The sequence below is a fragment of the Capra hircus genome, chromosome 25, assembly GCF_001704415.2.
Source record: "Capra hircus breed San Clemente chromosome 25, ASM170441v1, whole genome shotgun sequence".
In the NCBI taxonomy this organism is placed as follows: domain Eukaryota; kingdom Metazoa; phylum Chordata; class Mammalia; order Artiodactyla; family Bovidae; genus Capra; species Capra hircus.
This window is the reverse complement of record NC_030832.1, coordinates 1,909,253-1,924,237: the sequence shown is the minus strand read 5'-3', so window position 1 is coordinate 1,924,237 and position 14,985 is coordinate 1,909,253. Positions and strand designations below refer to the sequence as shown.

The window sequence follows — 14,985 nt, the reverse complement described above, 5'->3', positions numbered from 1 at the left end:
GGCCTGGAGACCCGTCACCCCGAAGACGGGCCCGAGGCTTCGGGAGGGAGCCCCCAGAAACAGCCAGGGGAAGCCTCACAGCGCCCGAGCTCGGCCGCCAGGTGGCCCCTGCCCCTGCCCGGGGGAGTCGCGACGCGGCGGCTGAGAGGGACAGGAACGTCCCTGCAGAGCCTCTTACCCACGTCCACCTAACACCCACACAAACCACGAAGAAGCTGGGAGCACGCCAGGTCACCGCCCTGATCCCACCCCAGCTTCTCCAAATGGTGAAAGTCGCCAGCGCTCACTAGGGACTCAGCGCACACTTGGCATCACCTCCCCTCGCACCCCCACGCCCACATGAAGGAAAGCCTGTCCCCCTACTTTACCTGAGTCTGGCCCCACTGCCACCCCACAGGGTCTCCTTACTACCCACGCGGGGCGTTCTTGTATCTAAAACCCAATAGCTTCAAACTCGGACAAGTGAGCGACGAGGGTGAGGGGGTGAGAAGGGGTAGGAGCGAGGGCGTCCTTGGCGCAGGTCGGCTTTGTGGAGACTTGGAGATGCTGATAAGGGCTGTACAGTGTGAACATACTCAATGCCACGGAGCTCTGCACCTCAATATGGTTACAATGGCGAGCGACCTGTGTATTTCACACACACACACACACACAAACCTCCAATGGCTGCCCCACCTCAAAACCCACACTCCCAGTCCAGCTGCAGGGCTCAGTTCCCCACATCACTGTTCCTCTCCAGCCCCCAAGTCACCCCCTCCAACCCCACACTAAGCCTGAGCCCTGGGCCTGTGCAGGGTAGTTCCCTTTGCTTCCAGCCTACCCTCCCTGGTGTCACCCCACTGACCACCACGTCCATGAGCCCCTCCGTGATTCTGCAGAGGCAGCATTATCCCCTGGGTGGGCAGTCAGGCCACATTCTGGCTGATGCTCACCAGCCCTGGGACCCCGTGCTCCCACTTCCCCAACTGACAAACAGGAACACCCCCTTTGGATTGTGGACAGACAGAAGGAAATGAGGAGTTAATACACTGGAACACCTGGAGGCCTTGGGCTGAGCAGGTGGAGGGGCTTTTGTTCCTCTGGCAGGTGGCCCCCAGCCCCAGATCACCCCTCAGCCCTGAGTCACATGGCTGCTCTTCCCAGAAATTGCTGGGACCTGCAACCATCTTTGTCCCCTTGGGCCCAGACACCTCCTTTACTGTCTAGAGGCAGGAGCATTGGCTGGGGCCATGGACAACTCTGCCCAGACCTGCTGCCCCCAGGGCTGCTCCCCTGTGAAGGGGGAAGGGGCACCCACCCCAGGATCCAAATGAGGGGACGTCAAGACGACCTCAGGCTTGGGGCTGCACCAACCCCTGCTGGGTCACGGTCCTCAGAGCCAGCAAGCCACCCCCAAAGCCCCTGCCCCACACCTCAAAGTTGTTCTATCTAAGGAGCCCAAGAGCCCAAGCTCCCAGCACAGGGGGCTCTCGCCAGGGCCGGGGACACAGAAGGCACAGGATGACACTGATGGACAGACTCAGAGGTCGGATGGGGGACACACACACCGAGGACCTCGAGCAGCCCACCAGCACAGGCAGGGTCGCCCACATTTCTGCCAACCCCGGGGGCACATGGATCATTGCACCTGCTCAGGAGTCGGGTCAGGAGGTGGGGTTGGAGCCCTGATTATCCCAAGGACTCCAGGCAGCGTGGGACTGCTGGTTGGGCAGGTTGACCAGGGTCAGCCCAGGGTCCCCAAGCCCAGTGCAGACTTCTCTGGAAGGTCAGAGAGAAGGGCCCGGTGTTGTGTCTCAGTCCAGTGCTGTGGCCCTGGGCCTCCACTCTGCCCACCCAACTGAGGAGTGCAGACAATGACCCATAGCACACCCTTGCCTCCCAAACCCTCTGCGGTGCCCACCTGAGGCCCCTCCCTTCTCCAGTTCCTTCCACCATTTCTTTGTCTCCAGGAGCACTGGATCCTGTTCTTTCCTGCTGAACATTCCAAGATGTAGCTCCCTTTCCCTCAGCGCCACCGGCAAACTGAACCCTCACGCTTGCTCCCTAAGCCCCTTCCTCCGGCCCTTCACACCTTTGCAACTGGCCCATCTGCCTGTGGGGCTGAGGCCTCCGACACATCCGTCTAACAGAGAGGGGCCCCGCTGCCTCCACTGAGCCCCAGAATCCCACAGGAAGGGTAGAGAGGCCACTACCAACCCTAAGGGACAAACACCCACCTACCCTCACCAAAGGCATGTGGTGAGGGCGGAATAGAGTCCCACTGTGAAGCAAAACTCAGAGACCAGGCGCGTCCCTACGGGGCACACGTTTATCCAAGCCGCTGCCTCCGGGCCGAGGCCTCCACCTGGGCCGAGGCTCCCTTCGCTCTGTGGAGACCAGCTCCCCAGTGCCCAACCAACAGTGTCCAGCTGTGGCTGGGCATCCCCTCCAGCGGTGGTCCTGGGTCACGGCCTGGCCTCCTCCGCCTGCCACACCAGCTCGCCTGAGATGTAGGTGGCCCGGACATGAAGAGAGTCGTCGAGCACCACGAAGTCTGGGTCAGAGGGGGCCGGTGAGAAGGGGGCAGAGGCAGGGCCGCTGCTGCCCCCACCACGAGGCTGGGGTGGGGGAACCAAGGCCCAGAACACGATTTCCACAGGACACCCTGGCCCATCACAGACCAACTGAGGCCCTGGGAGCAAGGCTCCTGGCAGCAGAGGGCAGCCAACAGCGCTCCCACACACCCTTGCCATTCCCATTTCAGAAGCCAGAAAGCCTGGCCTGCCCGATGGGGAAGAGGGGCCAGACCAAGGCCCTGGCCAGGCGAAGCCCCTGGGGATGGGGAAGTGCCTGCCTGCGGCCCACCTGCCCCCACCCCAGCTCTGTCCCAGGCTGCCCCTGTTGGACCCTGACCTGCGTCAGCCCCGAAGTCCAGGGTCCCCTTGCACTTCTCCAGCCCCAGCAGCTGTGCTGGATGCAGGGACGCAGCCTCCAGAGCGGACTCCACACTGCAGCCTGCTTGGGGACACAGGCGGTGGTGACCATCCCCAACTCCCAGCTGGCTCTGCCATTTGACGGGGTGGGGGTGGGGGTGGGGGTGAGGGGCAGAGCACCAAGCGCTGGGTGGCCTCACAGATGCCCAAGGTCCTGCTTCCAGGAGGGGTGCTCTCCCTGGAACCCAAGGGGAGGGGCTGACGGCAGCCGGGTCCAAAGTGTTTTGTGAGTGAGTTCCCTGCAGGGCTGGGGTGGGGCATGGTGGCCAGAGGGTCCCCAGCAGGGTCCTTCCCAGCCCCGGAACTTCAAGGCCTCCCCTCCCCAACCTGGGGATGCTGCTGGTACCCCAATTCTCTCCAGCCCCTGCTTCACTCGCCAAGCCAGGCCACCACTGTCATCTGCCTTCTAACCCATCTCCCTGCTCCTCCAACCAGCACCTTGGACCACAGCGTCCCCCCCAGCCCCCTGCCTGACACCTCAGCCCCAGGGCACCGCCTAGGGCTTCGCAGGGTCCACCACGGCCTCTCCCAGACACCCACCCCTCCCCCCATAACATGCCAACCCTGAAGCACAGCCCCCAGCCCACAGCCCTGCAGCTACAGTCTCACAGGCCCCACCCTTGGGTGCTGTGGCTCCAGGGCCAGTCACTCTGGGTTCTGGCCCCCAGCTGGTCCACGCCGCCCTCTCCTGCTGACGGAACCTCCTGCAGGTGGGACCCTGGTCACATTCCTGGGGACCCCACCAGACACAGACCTCAGTGGTCCCTGCCTCCAGCCTCTTCCAGAGACGGCCTCTGCCCCCCCGCGGGGCACACATGCGGCACCCCCGCAGCCTCACTGACCTGTGGCCTGCAGGAAGTGCCGCACGCAAGCGTCCATCGGGGCGATGCTGCCGCTCAGTGTGTTGGTGCCTCGAGAGCAGAGAGGGCAGGTTCTGGGGGCGAGCGGGGGGAAGGACACCAGGCATCCTGGGCCACCCCGAGGGTCAGCAGCGAACACCCAGGTGCTCACATCCCACCGGAGTGCCGAGGGGCTGACCTCACGCTGGCAGGGCTGGGGACGGAGGTCACTCACCTGCCACGTAGGCTGTCAACCCCTCCACCTCCACCTCCTGCTGCCCCAGCGTGTGTCGGCCATTGCCCAAGCCCAGTGCAGGGACAGCATCAGTGACCAGCACCAGCCCTGCAGGGAGAGGGGGCCTCAGGACCTGCCCCACCTGGTTTTCCCGCCTATTCTGGCCCTGCCCTGCTCTGCCACTCACCCTTGGGATGGGCCCGGTGGGCGATGCGCAGGGCGGCTGGGTTGGTGTGTATGCCATCAGCAATCATCCCGTAGAAAATACGGCGGCCTGCAGGCAGCCGATCGCTGGTCAGGAGCCCCACGATGCCCGGGTCGCGGTGGTGGAACTGGGTGGGGCGGGAGGGGGCGATGAGTGACTGCAGGGCCCCGCCCCTTCCTCCCGAGCAGGCCCGGGACTCACAGGCAGCATGGCGTTGAAGAGGTGGGTGATGAAGGTGGCCCCACTCTGCACGGCTTCCTCCGCGGTACCCAGGTCAGCCACCGAGTGCCCTGTGGGGACCCAGACTCAGCTCTGGGAGCCGCGGCAGACGCCCTGAGGCAAGGACACCCCCCCACCCTTACCTAAGGACACGCAGATGCCGAGGGCCGTCAGCTCCCGGATCACCTCGTGGCTATGGCCCAGCTCGGGGGCTAGCGTCACGATGCGGACGTTGTCCAGGCCCCCGTAGGTGGCCAGCACGTCTTGGAAAGCATCGGCTTCAAAGGAGCGCAGGTGGGCCTCAGGGTGCGCGCCCCGCTTCTCCCGGCTGATGAACGGGCCCTCCAGGTGCACCCCTGGGGGGAGGGGACGGGCTGGTTCTAGCAGGCCCCCTGCCCTGCAGCCCCCACCCTGGCCCCTCTTGCTTGCCTGCCCTCCCTCCCCGGTTGGGCATCTGGAAAGGCGAGGTGCTGCCAACAGGTCCCCAAGGAGCCTCCCAGGGTAGGGGTGGGGAGAGGGGTGAGCCACTCACCGAGGACCCCTGCCCCATGGGGACCACCACTCTTCACGGGGATCTGAGGAAGGACCTGGGGGGAACCAGCTGTTAAAGCCCTGCCCCCACGGCCCAGCACCCAGAGGTCACAGCCCAGCCAAGGTCAGAGGCCGGAGTTCAGAGCGCAGCCCTGCCCTCAGGTGTCAGAAGATGGTCAAAGGCCTCGACCAGGAAGCACAGCAATCCAGAAATGACCTGGGGATGTGGGACTGGCCTGCCCGAGATGACCCAGAGGTGTGGAGACAGCACCCAGGAAGGGGGCAGCGGGGTCCTCAAGGTGGCCCCATCAGACAGCAGCCAGGACACAGCGGGCCGCACACCAAGGGCCTGGACCCAGCCAGGCCGACCAGCCTGACGTCGCCAAGCTGCAGGCTGGGGAAGCGGGGCTGAGGCAGGAGGCGTGCGCGCCATCCAGGCAGAGCAAGGGGCCGAGGCAGGGCTAAGTGGCCAGACAGCTTAGGCACCAAGGGTGCGGCCACGCTGTGCCCGGGTCTGGACACCAGGGGCCAAGTCACCTGTGTGTGCCAGGCGCCCAGGTGACACATCTCAGAGGTGGACAAAGCAGGCAGGAGCCCCAGCCCACACCCCCTTCAGCATGGAGAAGGATGGGGAACGGGGCGCCTGGGGGACCCGGGCACCCTCTGCCGGAGCCAGAGAGGCACGGGGATGGTTAAGAGGCTTATGCTCAGCGGGACAAAGACAACAGGAAACAGGCAGGCTGAGCCGGACGCCTGAAGAGCAGCTGCCAGGTGGGAGGGGCAGCCAGGGCAGCGAGAGCAGGGCCCTGAAGCTCCCACAGGAAGGCAGGACGGATGGAACCTTCGCGGAACCCCAAAATCCTGAACCCAGAGGGAGACAACGGGCTGAAACCGTGGGGCTGAGTCAGCAGATCGAAAATCTAAGCAACAAAGAAGGTGAACTCCGAAGAAAACAGAGCTGATGGATAAGAAAATGATGAGTCTTGATAGCTGAATCAGAACCACGGGAGACTCTGGGGAGGGTGGGGAGCTACAAGGGCATGAGACAGGGCCCCGGGCTAACGCGTATCTTTCCCAGCCCGTTTACGCTGCCCTAAACCATAAAACAGGAGTATCGGTACATCTTTTAGAGATATGGAGACAAGTTCCACAGGTTAGCCCAGTGGAAAGTGACCATCTCTTGGAGGGAACTGGTGGGAGCAAAGGGCTGAAGTTTATCGTAACAAGCCAAGTGATACACGTAAATTCACTAAAGACTTAAAGAGTGAAAACGAGAATAAGAGATAATGACTGAGTTTTCCCAGCACAGAGTTTTAAAAGAGACCAAGTAGACAGAACAGTCTTCAGGCGAAGGGAATGAGGCGGGTGCAAAGCGGGAAGGCCTGGCTGTCGCACAGAGGAGCCTGACGCTGACTCAGCAGCAGGGCTAAGGCAGAGGACAAGGTACGCTTGACCAGAAGGGCAAGGAGGGAGGAGACCCCAGAAAAAGAGCAGCTGGTCTCAGTGGCCCTGAAGGACTTCTGACCAACTAGCAATCCAGTTCTGTGCACTGTGAACAGGAACCTTCCCCAGAGGAAGGTGGGCAGAATGGCAGGAGCAGTGGGTGGGGGCGTGCCCCTGAACAGTCCTGCAGCTTCTATGGCGATCACCTTGTATTAACATTTTCATATTCAAAGCCCTCCTCAATTTCCTCCACAAATCAGTTTACTCTCTACCTCCCAAGGCATTTATGAAGGGTGACCGGTGCTGGGAAAAAAATGTTAAGATGGAAGCCCTACTGGCCAGAAACTCCTTCCCTAAGGCAGGAGCCCCACACTCTCTATCAGGATCCTCGAAGGTGCTGCAGAAGTTGGGGGGCAGCTCGGCTGCAGGCGCCCACTGCTAGGGCGCCCACTACTGGGGCGGAGAGAGCAAAGCAAAGGCCTTCCAGGCAGAACGCCTGGGGGCAGAGGGAGCTGCCTGGGCTGGCTGCAGGGGAGTGGGAGGGGGTGGGTGACGTGCAGAGCCAGGCACCCGGGGAAAACACCCGGGCAGGACCCAGGGCTGGGACAGCAGTGGGGAGACTGGATAACAGCCACTACGCCCCCTGACGGAGACCAGAGAGGTGAGGACAAAGAATAAGGGAGCAAGAGCGTGGATTTGTTCCTGGGTCCCGAGCAGGAAGATCACGGCCTGATGACTAAGACAGAAAACAGAACTGAGGGCCAGTCTGCAGTGGGAAAATCAGCTTGGTTTTTGCCACCAGACTCTGTGATAAGAGAGTGGGGGGAAATTTCAAGAAAGATGAGCGCAGCTGACATCTACCAGGGGCTTAATATGAACCGAAAGTAGTGCTGAGCACACAACACTAATAGATGGACTCCACTGTTCTTCAAACCTTAAACCTTGCTTAAGTTTTGACGAAACTGAGACTAGGAAATAAGAAATGAATGTCCTGTGTTGCTCAGCTGACAGATGAAGTCAGGAGGCCGGGACTGAACCCAAGGAGTGTGGCCAATCTCCCCCAGACCTGGCTGTGAGTCTGCGCACACACCCACATGGGGACCCCGTAGCAGACAGGCAACCTGGGATCCTGGGCTGGACCCTGTTCTGGAGAAAAACTACAGAACTGGGGCATAAAAGGTAGAGGAAAGGATAACCTGATTAACTTTGAGAACTCAAGAACTCTGTGCTATTCGTGTAACCACAAGCTTTTAAAAGAGTTAAACAGTACCAAATAATCAAGTACAATGTCTGCCTGCTACAGTTCAGAGAAACAGAACAATACACAGAACAAGACAAGAGGGAATACAACAACGTGATAAAGAGCAAAACCAGAAAACCTGCGTACAAAGTGAAACTTCTTAAAGGACCAATGGACCTTGGACAACTAAATCCCAAGACTTAAGGAAGTGACGATTAGTGGGTGTGGATGGGAGCAGCAGAGGAAGCCTGGGGTGGACAATGGAGCTCCTTTATGAAAGCTGTTCCCAGGAGCTGCCTGCCACGGACCGGTTTGGGGGATGAGCAGCTAAGGATGTGGCAATCTGAAAGTCCCTGGGGCGGGGGAGACGGACACACACGACGACTGAGTCGAGGAGGCGGTTTCTGGTGCCTAGAGGCGGCCAGCGTGCAGGCTGGGATGGGTGAAGGTGCTGAGGTTTGGAACGCGGAAGCCCGTGGGCACAGCTGCAATGGCAGACCAGGCAGAGGGCCACCTGGATGAGAAAGCCAGAGAGAGGGGGAGGGGGAGGGGGAGGGGGCCCCAAGCCCGGGGGGAGAAGGCCAGCAAATGAGGCCAGGCTCCAGTGCTAACGGGGTGCTGGTTGACCCGAAGAGATGAGATTTGAAAATCAAGAGGCCGGGTGCTCACGGGGCCTCTTCTTTGAGGCTGGGAGCCTGACCTCACCTTGTGATAAACCTCCAGTGGCGATGTGACCAACGTGGGGCAGAAAGAGGTGACTCCATGCGACAGGATCCTCCGGGCCACTAGGGCAACCCCCGAACCCACGTCCTCCGAGGCCTGTGAGAAGTCAACGCCAAATCCACCTGCGGCCACAGAAAAGAAGGGGTCGCCCAGGGCTCGGAGCTCCCCTTCGGGGTCTCCGCCCCGCGGGCCCGGGCCGCACCGTTGATCTGTACGTCGATGAAGCCGGGCGCCAAGATGCAGCCGCCGCAGTCCCGCTGCTCGTCAGCCACGCGCCGCTCCTCAAAGAACAGCTTCTCCGGGTCCAGGATGCGGCCCCCGCGCACCCAGAGGTCCTCCCTGCACACAGAGCGGGCAGGGGCTCGCGTCGCCGGCCCCGGGGCCCGCCCGCGCCCCCCGGCCCGCACCCGCGCCCACCTGAGCAGCGCGCCACCCCTCAGGATGCGGCAGTTGGTGAACTGGATCACCGGGGCCCGCGCCGCGACCTGCCCGCCGCGCATCCTGAGCCCAGCCGAGCGGGAGGCGCCGGGTTCCGGCCTGGCCCACGTGACCCTCAGCTGACGGAGGCGCAGCCACGTGACCAGCTCTCCCACGTGACCCGCGCGGCCCGCAGTGACGTGGCGGCGGCTTCAGCACCGCCCTCGGCCCCTCCCTCCCAGCGCCCCGTCTCCGCGCCGGGGCCCAGACAGCGATCCACACACAGGCATCCGGTCACATCTGAGAACTTTATTGGACACGCAGCGGCACCAGGGCCCACGGGCCCGGCACACTGGCCCGCGGCCCGGGGCAACCAGGGCTGCAGGAGGTGGTTCCATCCAACGGGTCTCAGGGTAAACGGTAACCGCACAACGCAACAACAGTCTACCTAAGGTTACTATAGAGTTGGGAGACGGAGAGCTGCTCCACAGACGTATGAACAGGTCAAATCTTTATAAATAAACATCCAGTGAAGAGAAAATGACAACTCTAATTCATCCTTATACACAGAGCACTCTGGGGCAGATGGGCGGGGACGGCCGGAGGCCGGCGTCCTCACTGGTCAGGGCCGGGGTGGGGACTGGTGGGCCCAGATGTCCACAGCACGGGGCGGGGCGGGCAGGGGCGAGGCTGGGGCAACAGACGGTGTGCACTAGGACACTGCGCATTTACAAGACCGACTACTGGCGGGCAGCTGCCCCGTGCGTGTGTCAGGCTGTTCGCTGTGGAATGAGGAGGGGGTGGTCTTGACATCAATCATATTCTGTGGCTGGCGGCCGGCAGGGCTACTTTGTGGAGAGGATGAGGGCGACGATGAGACCGTAGAGGCCGAGCACCTCGGCAAAGATGAGGATGAGGATCATGCCCACGAAGAGCCGCGGCTGCTGGGCGGTGCCACGCACGCCAGCGTCCCCGACGATGCCGATGGCGAAGCCTGCCGCCAGCCCGCTCAGGCCCACACTCAGGCCCGCACCCAGCTGAAGGAAACTCCTGGGGAAGAGAGGACCCAGGAGGCATGTTGGTCCACCACCGGGAGGCAGCCGGGCCGAAGGTGCCCCGCCCCGCCCCCCGCCCTGCCCCCGGCTTCCACCCAGGCAGGCAGCGGGGAGAGCCGGCTGGCCCTCACCTGTAGAGACTGATGCCGTCATTCAGGGAGTTGGCGATGAGGACGGCCACCACCAGGCCGTAGATGGCAATGATCCCAGCCATGACCACCGGGATGATGGACTTCATGATCATCTCTGGCCGCATGACAGACATGGCTGCGATGCCCGTGCCGCTCTTGGCTGTCCCGTAGGCGGCACCCAGGGCTGGCGGGAGAAAGTGAGGTGAGCCCAGAGGGCCTGGGGCCAGGACCAGGCAGGCAGCTTTTGGTGTACTCCAGGGCCAACGCAAGTGCTCACCCCGAGGGTGAGAGAGCGGGAGGCAGCCTCTGGAAAGACCAGCCATAGGCCAGCACTTGGGGTCTCCTGTGCCCCTCCCCCGGAGGCCCTCCTGGCTGTCTGGCCTACCTGGCCTCTTTCACTCCTGTGGAACCCCAACCCAGGCTCACCAGCACTCCCCAGGCCCACTACACAGACCCCACGCTTCCACAGAGCCTCAGACCCCCAAAGAGGCGCTGGGACAGGCTGCCCTGTCACGCCAGCAAACAGGTAGCTGGTCCCCAGCAGCAGTGCAGATTCCAGGCTCGTTCCCAGGTCAGCAAAGGCCTGGAAGAGCACAAGCTGCATATCTCAATGGCCCAGACGTCCAGCCAGGGTCAGCCCACCAACCCTGGGACCACATCAAAAGAGCACACAGAGCCCCTGCAGCGCAGGGTCGGGGAAGCTGGCCTGGCAACTCGCACTCTAGGCCAGAGCTTCATCCACTCCCCACCGGACCCGCAGTAGTCCCCATGGCTCCAGCCCCGGGACATGCTGCACCAAGCACTGTTGTGTTTGAGAGCTCCATCAGGAAAGGCCCTCTTGGCACACAGCAGGCCAGGACCCTTGAGTTTGAGGAGAATCTCAACCAGACAAGTAAAAAACAAGGGACAGGAAGGACAGTGGGCTGTGACGTCATCACCCAGGCCGACCCCAAGGACTCCGCAGACACCTCCGAGAAGCCCGGTTTCTCTGGTGGGCGGGAGGTCTAGGCACTGCGGGGTTCCTGTCTCCCCTGCCATCGTCCCTCCTCCCTCTTCCCAGGGTGGGCTGCCTTCCTGAAACCACCCCCCATCCCCCCCAGCCTGTCCTCTGAGTCTAGAAAAACATTTGCAAGCACAAGGGAAAGCCAAGAGGGAGCCCAAGCAGGACACCTTACTGCTGCCTGCCCCCGAGGCTCCTCCTGCTGAGCAGAGGCTGACCTGGGGCAGAGGTGGAGGGGCCAGGACGGTCGCAGACATTCCTCTGGACCTGACTCACCTAGCTGGGCGGCGAAAGATGACTAGTCTGTGCTCACTGCAGAGCAGCGGTGAGGCCAGAGGGGCTCATGATGAGGAGACAGATACGGCCCCTCCAAGCACAGCAACACATTCAGGAAGAGTGGCGAGGCCTGGGGAAGGGCTTCATACAGGAGATAACTGAGCAGAGGGATGCCAGTGAGTTGGTGGACATAGACAGATGGGGCAAGAGAAACAAGACGATTCCAGACCACATGGAGCAGAGACACTGCGGGGAAGCAGAGGGAAGCAGCGGGCGGGGGCAGGGCCAAGGACCCGCATGATCTCCTCCACAGCCCTGCATGTTCGGACATCTGGCCATCAGCTGCTAGTCTTTATGAAGCCATTCCTGGAGCAACAGGGCATTTTTTGGCTGCCTCCTGCGGGCGCAGAACCACAGCAGGCCAGTACCGGGGCTCCTTACTCAAGGGCAAGGGCACAGGCTGCTGGGTGGCGCCAGGTGAGACCTTACAGGGAAGCCAGCATCCCAGGCAGTGGGCCCGGCAAGGCCGCAGTTGGGGAAACAGCTAGTGAGCTGGGCCCATCCCCACAGAGGGCAGCACGGAGATCATGTGGCTGGGGGTGGGGAGCAACCAGAGGAACGAGGGGAAGGAATGGGAAGACTGTCAGAAGGAGAAGCAGCCTGGCCTTTTGGGCAGGCCTGGATACCAGCTCCACAGGCCAGGCCGGAAGTGGCTCTAGATGGTGCAAGACAGAAACCAGGAGACGGTTCTGAAGGCCCACCAGTAGGGAGGAAGTCACAGAGAAGACAGAGAAAGCGCCACTGATGGGCCTGCGGAAAACAGGATGAAGAAAGACTCTACAAGACTTGGCTCACAAATTAAGAAAAAAAGGGGGAAGCTGGAATGGGAGACAGGGATCCGGCATGGACCTTATCCAATCCAGGCAGGCCAGGAGCATCTGAGCCAGGGAGAGCAGACACACTGCGGTCATCCTGGCAACACCTGAAGCCTGGCTCTGCAGGCAGGCATGAGAAGGTGGATGAAAACAAGTGCTGGAGACATGGGCTCGAGAAAGAAATCAAACCAGAGTTTGACCCAACTGGACAAGTATAAAAATTTGGCTACTGTACGGCCACAGCAAGCAGCCTACGGGGAGGGGAGAAGGATGGAGCTGTGTACAAGCCAACCAGAGCAGGTGGCCCCCAATCCCCAGGAGCCTGGACCAGTGACACCCTATTCTCAGTAACTTTCAAAGGCCTGCTGGTGAGGGCTCCGCTCAAAGGCACCAAGTAAGTTCTAGAAAGAGCGGGAAGTGAGGCACCTGGTGACTGGAAGGCGGCCAGGAGCTGGATACAGAAAAAAGCTTGGGGGAAAACAAAGCCAGAATTCACATTCCATGTGGGCAAGGTTCTTGTCTTGCTCACTGATGTCCCCAAGTGTCTGGCACTCAGGAGTTCAACTGAGATTGGCTGAATGGCCAATGACAGACACAATCAACAACCCACAAGTGGCCAGGCACCGGCCCTGGAGGTATTCCGGAAGCAAACATCAAAAGAGACTGGAGAAAAAGGAGGCACAGACAGCTGTCCCCCACAAGGAGCGGGCACAGGCAGCTCTGGAAGATGTGGAAATAGAGGCGGCACCTAGGGTGGAAGGGGAAGTACAGGCATTTCTCCCACCACAAATGACCCCTAACTCGCACATGATGGGAAGGGCAGGGCCCACTCAGTGGCTTGTGACCTGCAGCAGGCAGGCCCGGGCAAAGGGAGGTCCCCACACCCCCACCCCACTGGTGTTTACAGTCAGCAGACACTGTTTGGAGCTCAATCCCTGCACATACCTGCACAAGCCGCCTCTCCAGTCCCAGATAGGGTGGGGCAGGGCGAGTCATCAAAGCCCCAAGCCAGACGAACCCAAGGAAGCCTGGACTAGACCAGGCCAAACCAGTTGGTGGGGCTGTAGGGGGGTCAGGACTCATTTCTGAGTCCCACATCCCTGGCTGGGCCCAAGTGCTCATCTCCCAGAAAGGCCAATTTCCACTGAATTTTACACCCAAGACTGTTAAGACCCCACTTCAAAACTAGAGTGTCATCTAGAACACTGGAAGGCCCCCTTCTCCATTCCTGGGGCAGCCCCTCCCAATTCCAGGCCTCAGCAAAGGGGAGAAAGGTCATTCATTCATTCAGACCTGAAATGAAGACTCCTCCCAAGGAAGAAAGCTCAATCACCTCAACGCTGAGGCTCCTCGCTAACTCGCCCACCCAGACAAGCGTCCACACACAGTGCAGAGGCTGGCCTGTTTCCTGGACATCCACCCTGCGCCCTCAGCCTGTCTGACCCACCTCCACCTCTAGACTCCACTCCCACCTCTGAGTTCCTGCCCTGCTCTCAAGACCAACCTCTCAACCCAGCTTTTCCTACCAACCCACACAGCCTAGTGTTGGGAAACACCGACAAACCCTAACTGGAAGCACCTGTTTAAGTGCAGACCCACCTGAACGCCCCCCACCCCCGCTGCCCCATGGAGGCGGGGGGCAGGCCGCCACAAGGGCGAGGGCCGTGGACCTCGGCGGGGAGCACCCAAAGGCCGGCCCCTTGTGGGGGTAGCTTTCCGAGGCGTGATGTCACACCTGCCAGCAGGATGGGGGGGGCGGGTGCGGAGCAAGCGCAGGACCGCGGGCCCCCACCCCGGTCTGCCCCCGCCTCTCCGGGGACTAAGATGGCAGCGACGACGCCGCCCCTCCCCCGCACCGAAGAGACCGGCTGGCAGGGGGCCGTCCGGGACCCCCTGGGACCCACATCTGGGCCCAGTCCGCGGGCCCCACTCTCCAGACACCCAACGGCCCCTACAGCCCTCAGGGTCCCGATAACACCACCCCCCCGCAGTCACGTGAGACCCGGGACCCCCCCCCAACAGCTCGAAATTACGTCAAAATGACGTCACACGCCGAACCCCGGGGAGCAACAGGCACGAGCCCCGCGGGTCCCCCGTCTCCCGGGTCCCTCCTGCCACGGCGCTCACCGCTGAAGACCATGGCGGCTGAGGCACCCATGACCGCGAAAAAGGAAGCGTACTCGGGGCCGCTCTTGGCCTCGGACATGTCTGCGGGTGGGGAGGGGGGGCGAGTTCAGCGGACCGAGGCCGGGGCGAGGTCGGGCCGGGCGCGGCGAGCGGCGGGCTGCGCGAGGCGAGCTGTCCGGAGGCTGCGAAGGCGACCCGGCCCGTCAGCCGCTGCGCTCTAAATACCAGCACCGCAGGACAAAATGGCGGCCGCGGGCGCGTCACATGACCGGGGCCCCGCCCCTGCGGCCCGCACCACTCCGCACGGGCGGGGGGAGCCGCGGCGGGGACGCCGGGCGCCCCGCCCCGCCGGCCTGCACCCCAGCGCACCGCCTCGCGCCGGCCGCCGCGGGCGCCCCTGGGACCTCGCTGCGGTGGGCCCGTCCGGTCGCAGGGCCGGGGCGGGGCGGGGCGCGCCTGGATTAGCATACGGGGCGGGGCTCGCGGCGCCCCGCCTTCTCTGCGGCTGCGCCGCTCCGCGGGGTTTCGGTTCCGAGCGTCGCGTTCCTCTACGGTCTCCGAGTGGAGCCGGGCCGCGGGGTTCTAACGGTCCAGACCGCAGGGACTCAGGACTGCGGTCTACCCTCGACGTCCTCACACCCTCCGGGGTGACCTGAGGGCGGAGCCGGAGTTCTGTGTCCCGAGGCACCAACCACCC

General features: G+C 62.4%; 2 protein-coding genes across 6 annotated transcripts; both read right to left on the bottom strand.

Moving 5' to 3' along the window:
- Positions 2,282–8,968, bottom strand: AMDHD2 (amidohydrolase domain containing 2). Of its 5 annotated transcripts, none has more exons than XM_018040318.1 (11): positions 8,825–8,966; positions 8,610–8,746; positions 8,390–8,529; positions 5,003–5,057; positions 4,614–4,826; positions 4,453–4,541; positions 4,234–4,378; positions 4,047–4,154; positions 3,815–3,883; positions 2,893–2,994; positions 2,282–2,533 (listed from the first exon to the last, which is right to left on the bottom strand). In XM_018040318.1, exons 1-11 carry the CDS (start codon positions 8,905–8,907, stop codon positions 2,445–2,447), a joined length of 1,230 nt encoding a protein of 409 aa, XP_017895807.1. In that variant the 5' UTR covers positions 8,908–8,966; the 3' UTR covers positions 2,282–2,444. The 5 variants fall into 5 exon arrangements, 4 of the variants coding, with proteins under 4 accessions (XP_017895807.1, XP_017895806.1, XP_017895808.1 ...); XM_018040317.1 differs by having other exon boundaries at positions 2,291–2,533; positions 3,815–3,940; XM_018040319.1 differs by lacking the exon at positions 3,815–3,883 and having other exon boundaries at positions 2,291–2,533.
- Positions 9,114–14,550, bottom strand: ATP6V0C (ATPase H+ transporting V0 subunit c). Its single transcript, XM_018040321.1, has 3 exons — positions 14,289–14,550; positions 10,011–10,194; positions 9,114–9,874 (listed from the first exon to the last, which is right to left on the bottom strand). Exons 1-3 carry the CDS (start codon positions 14,365–14,367, stop codon positions 9,670–9,672), a joined length of 468 nt encoding a protein of 155 aa, XP_017895810.1. The 5' UTR covers positions 14,368–14,550; the 3' UTR covers positions 9,114–9,669.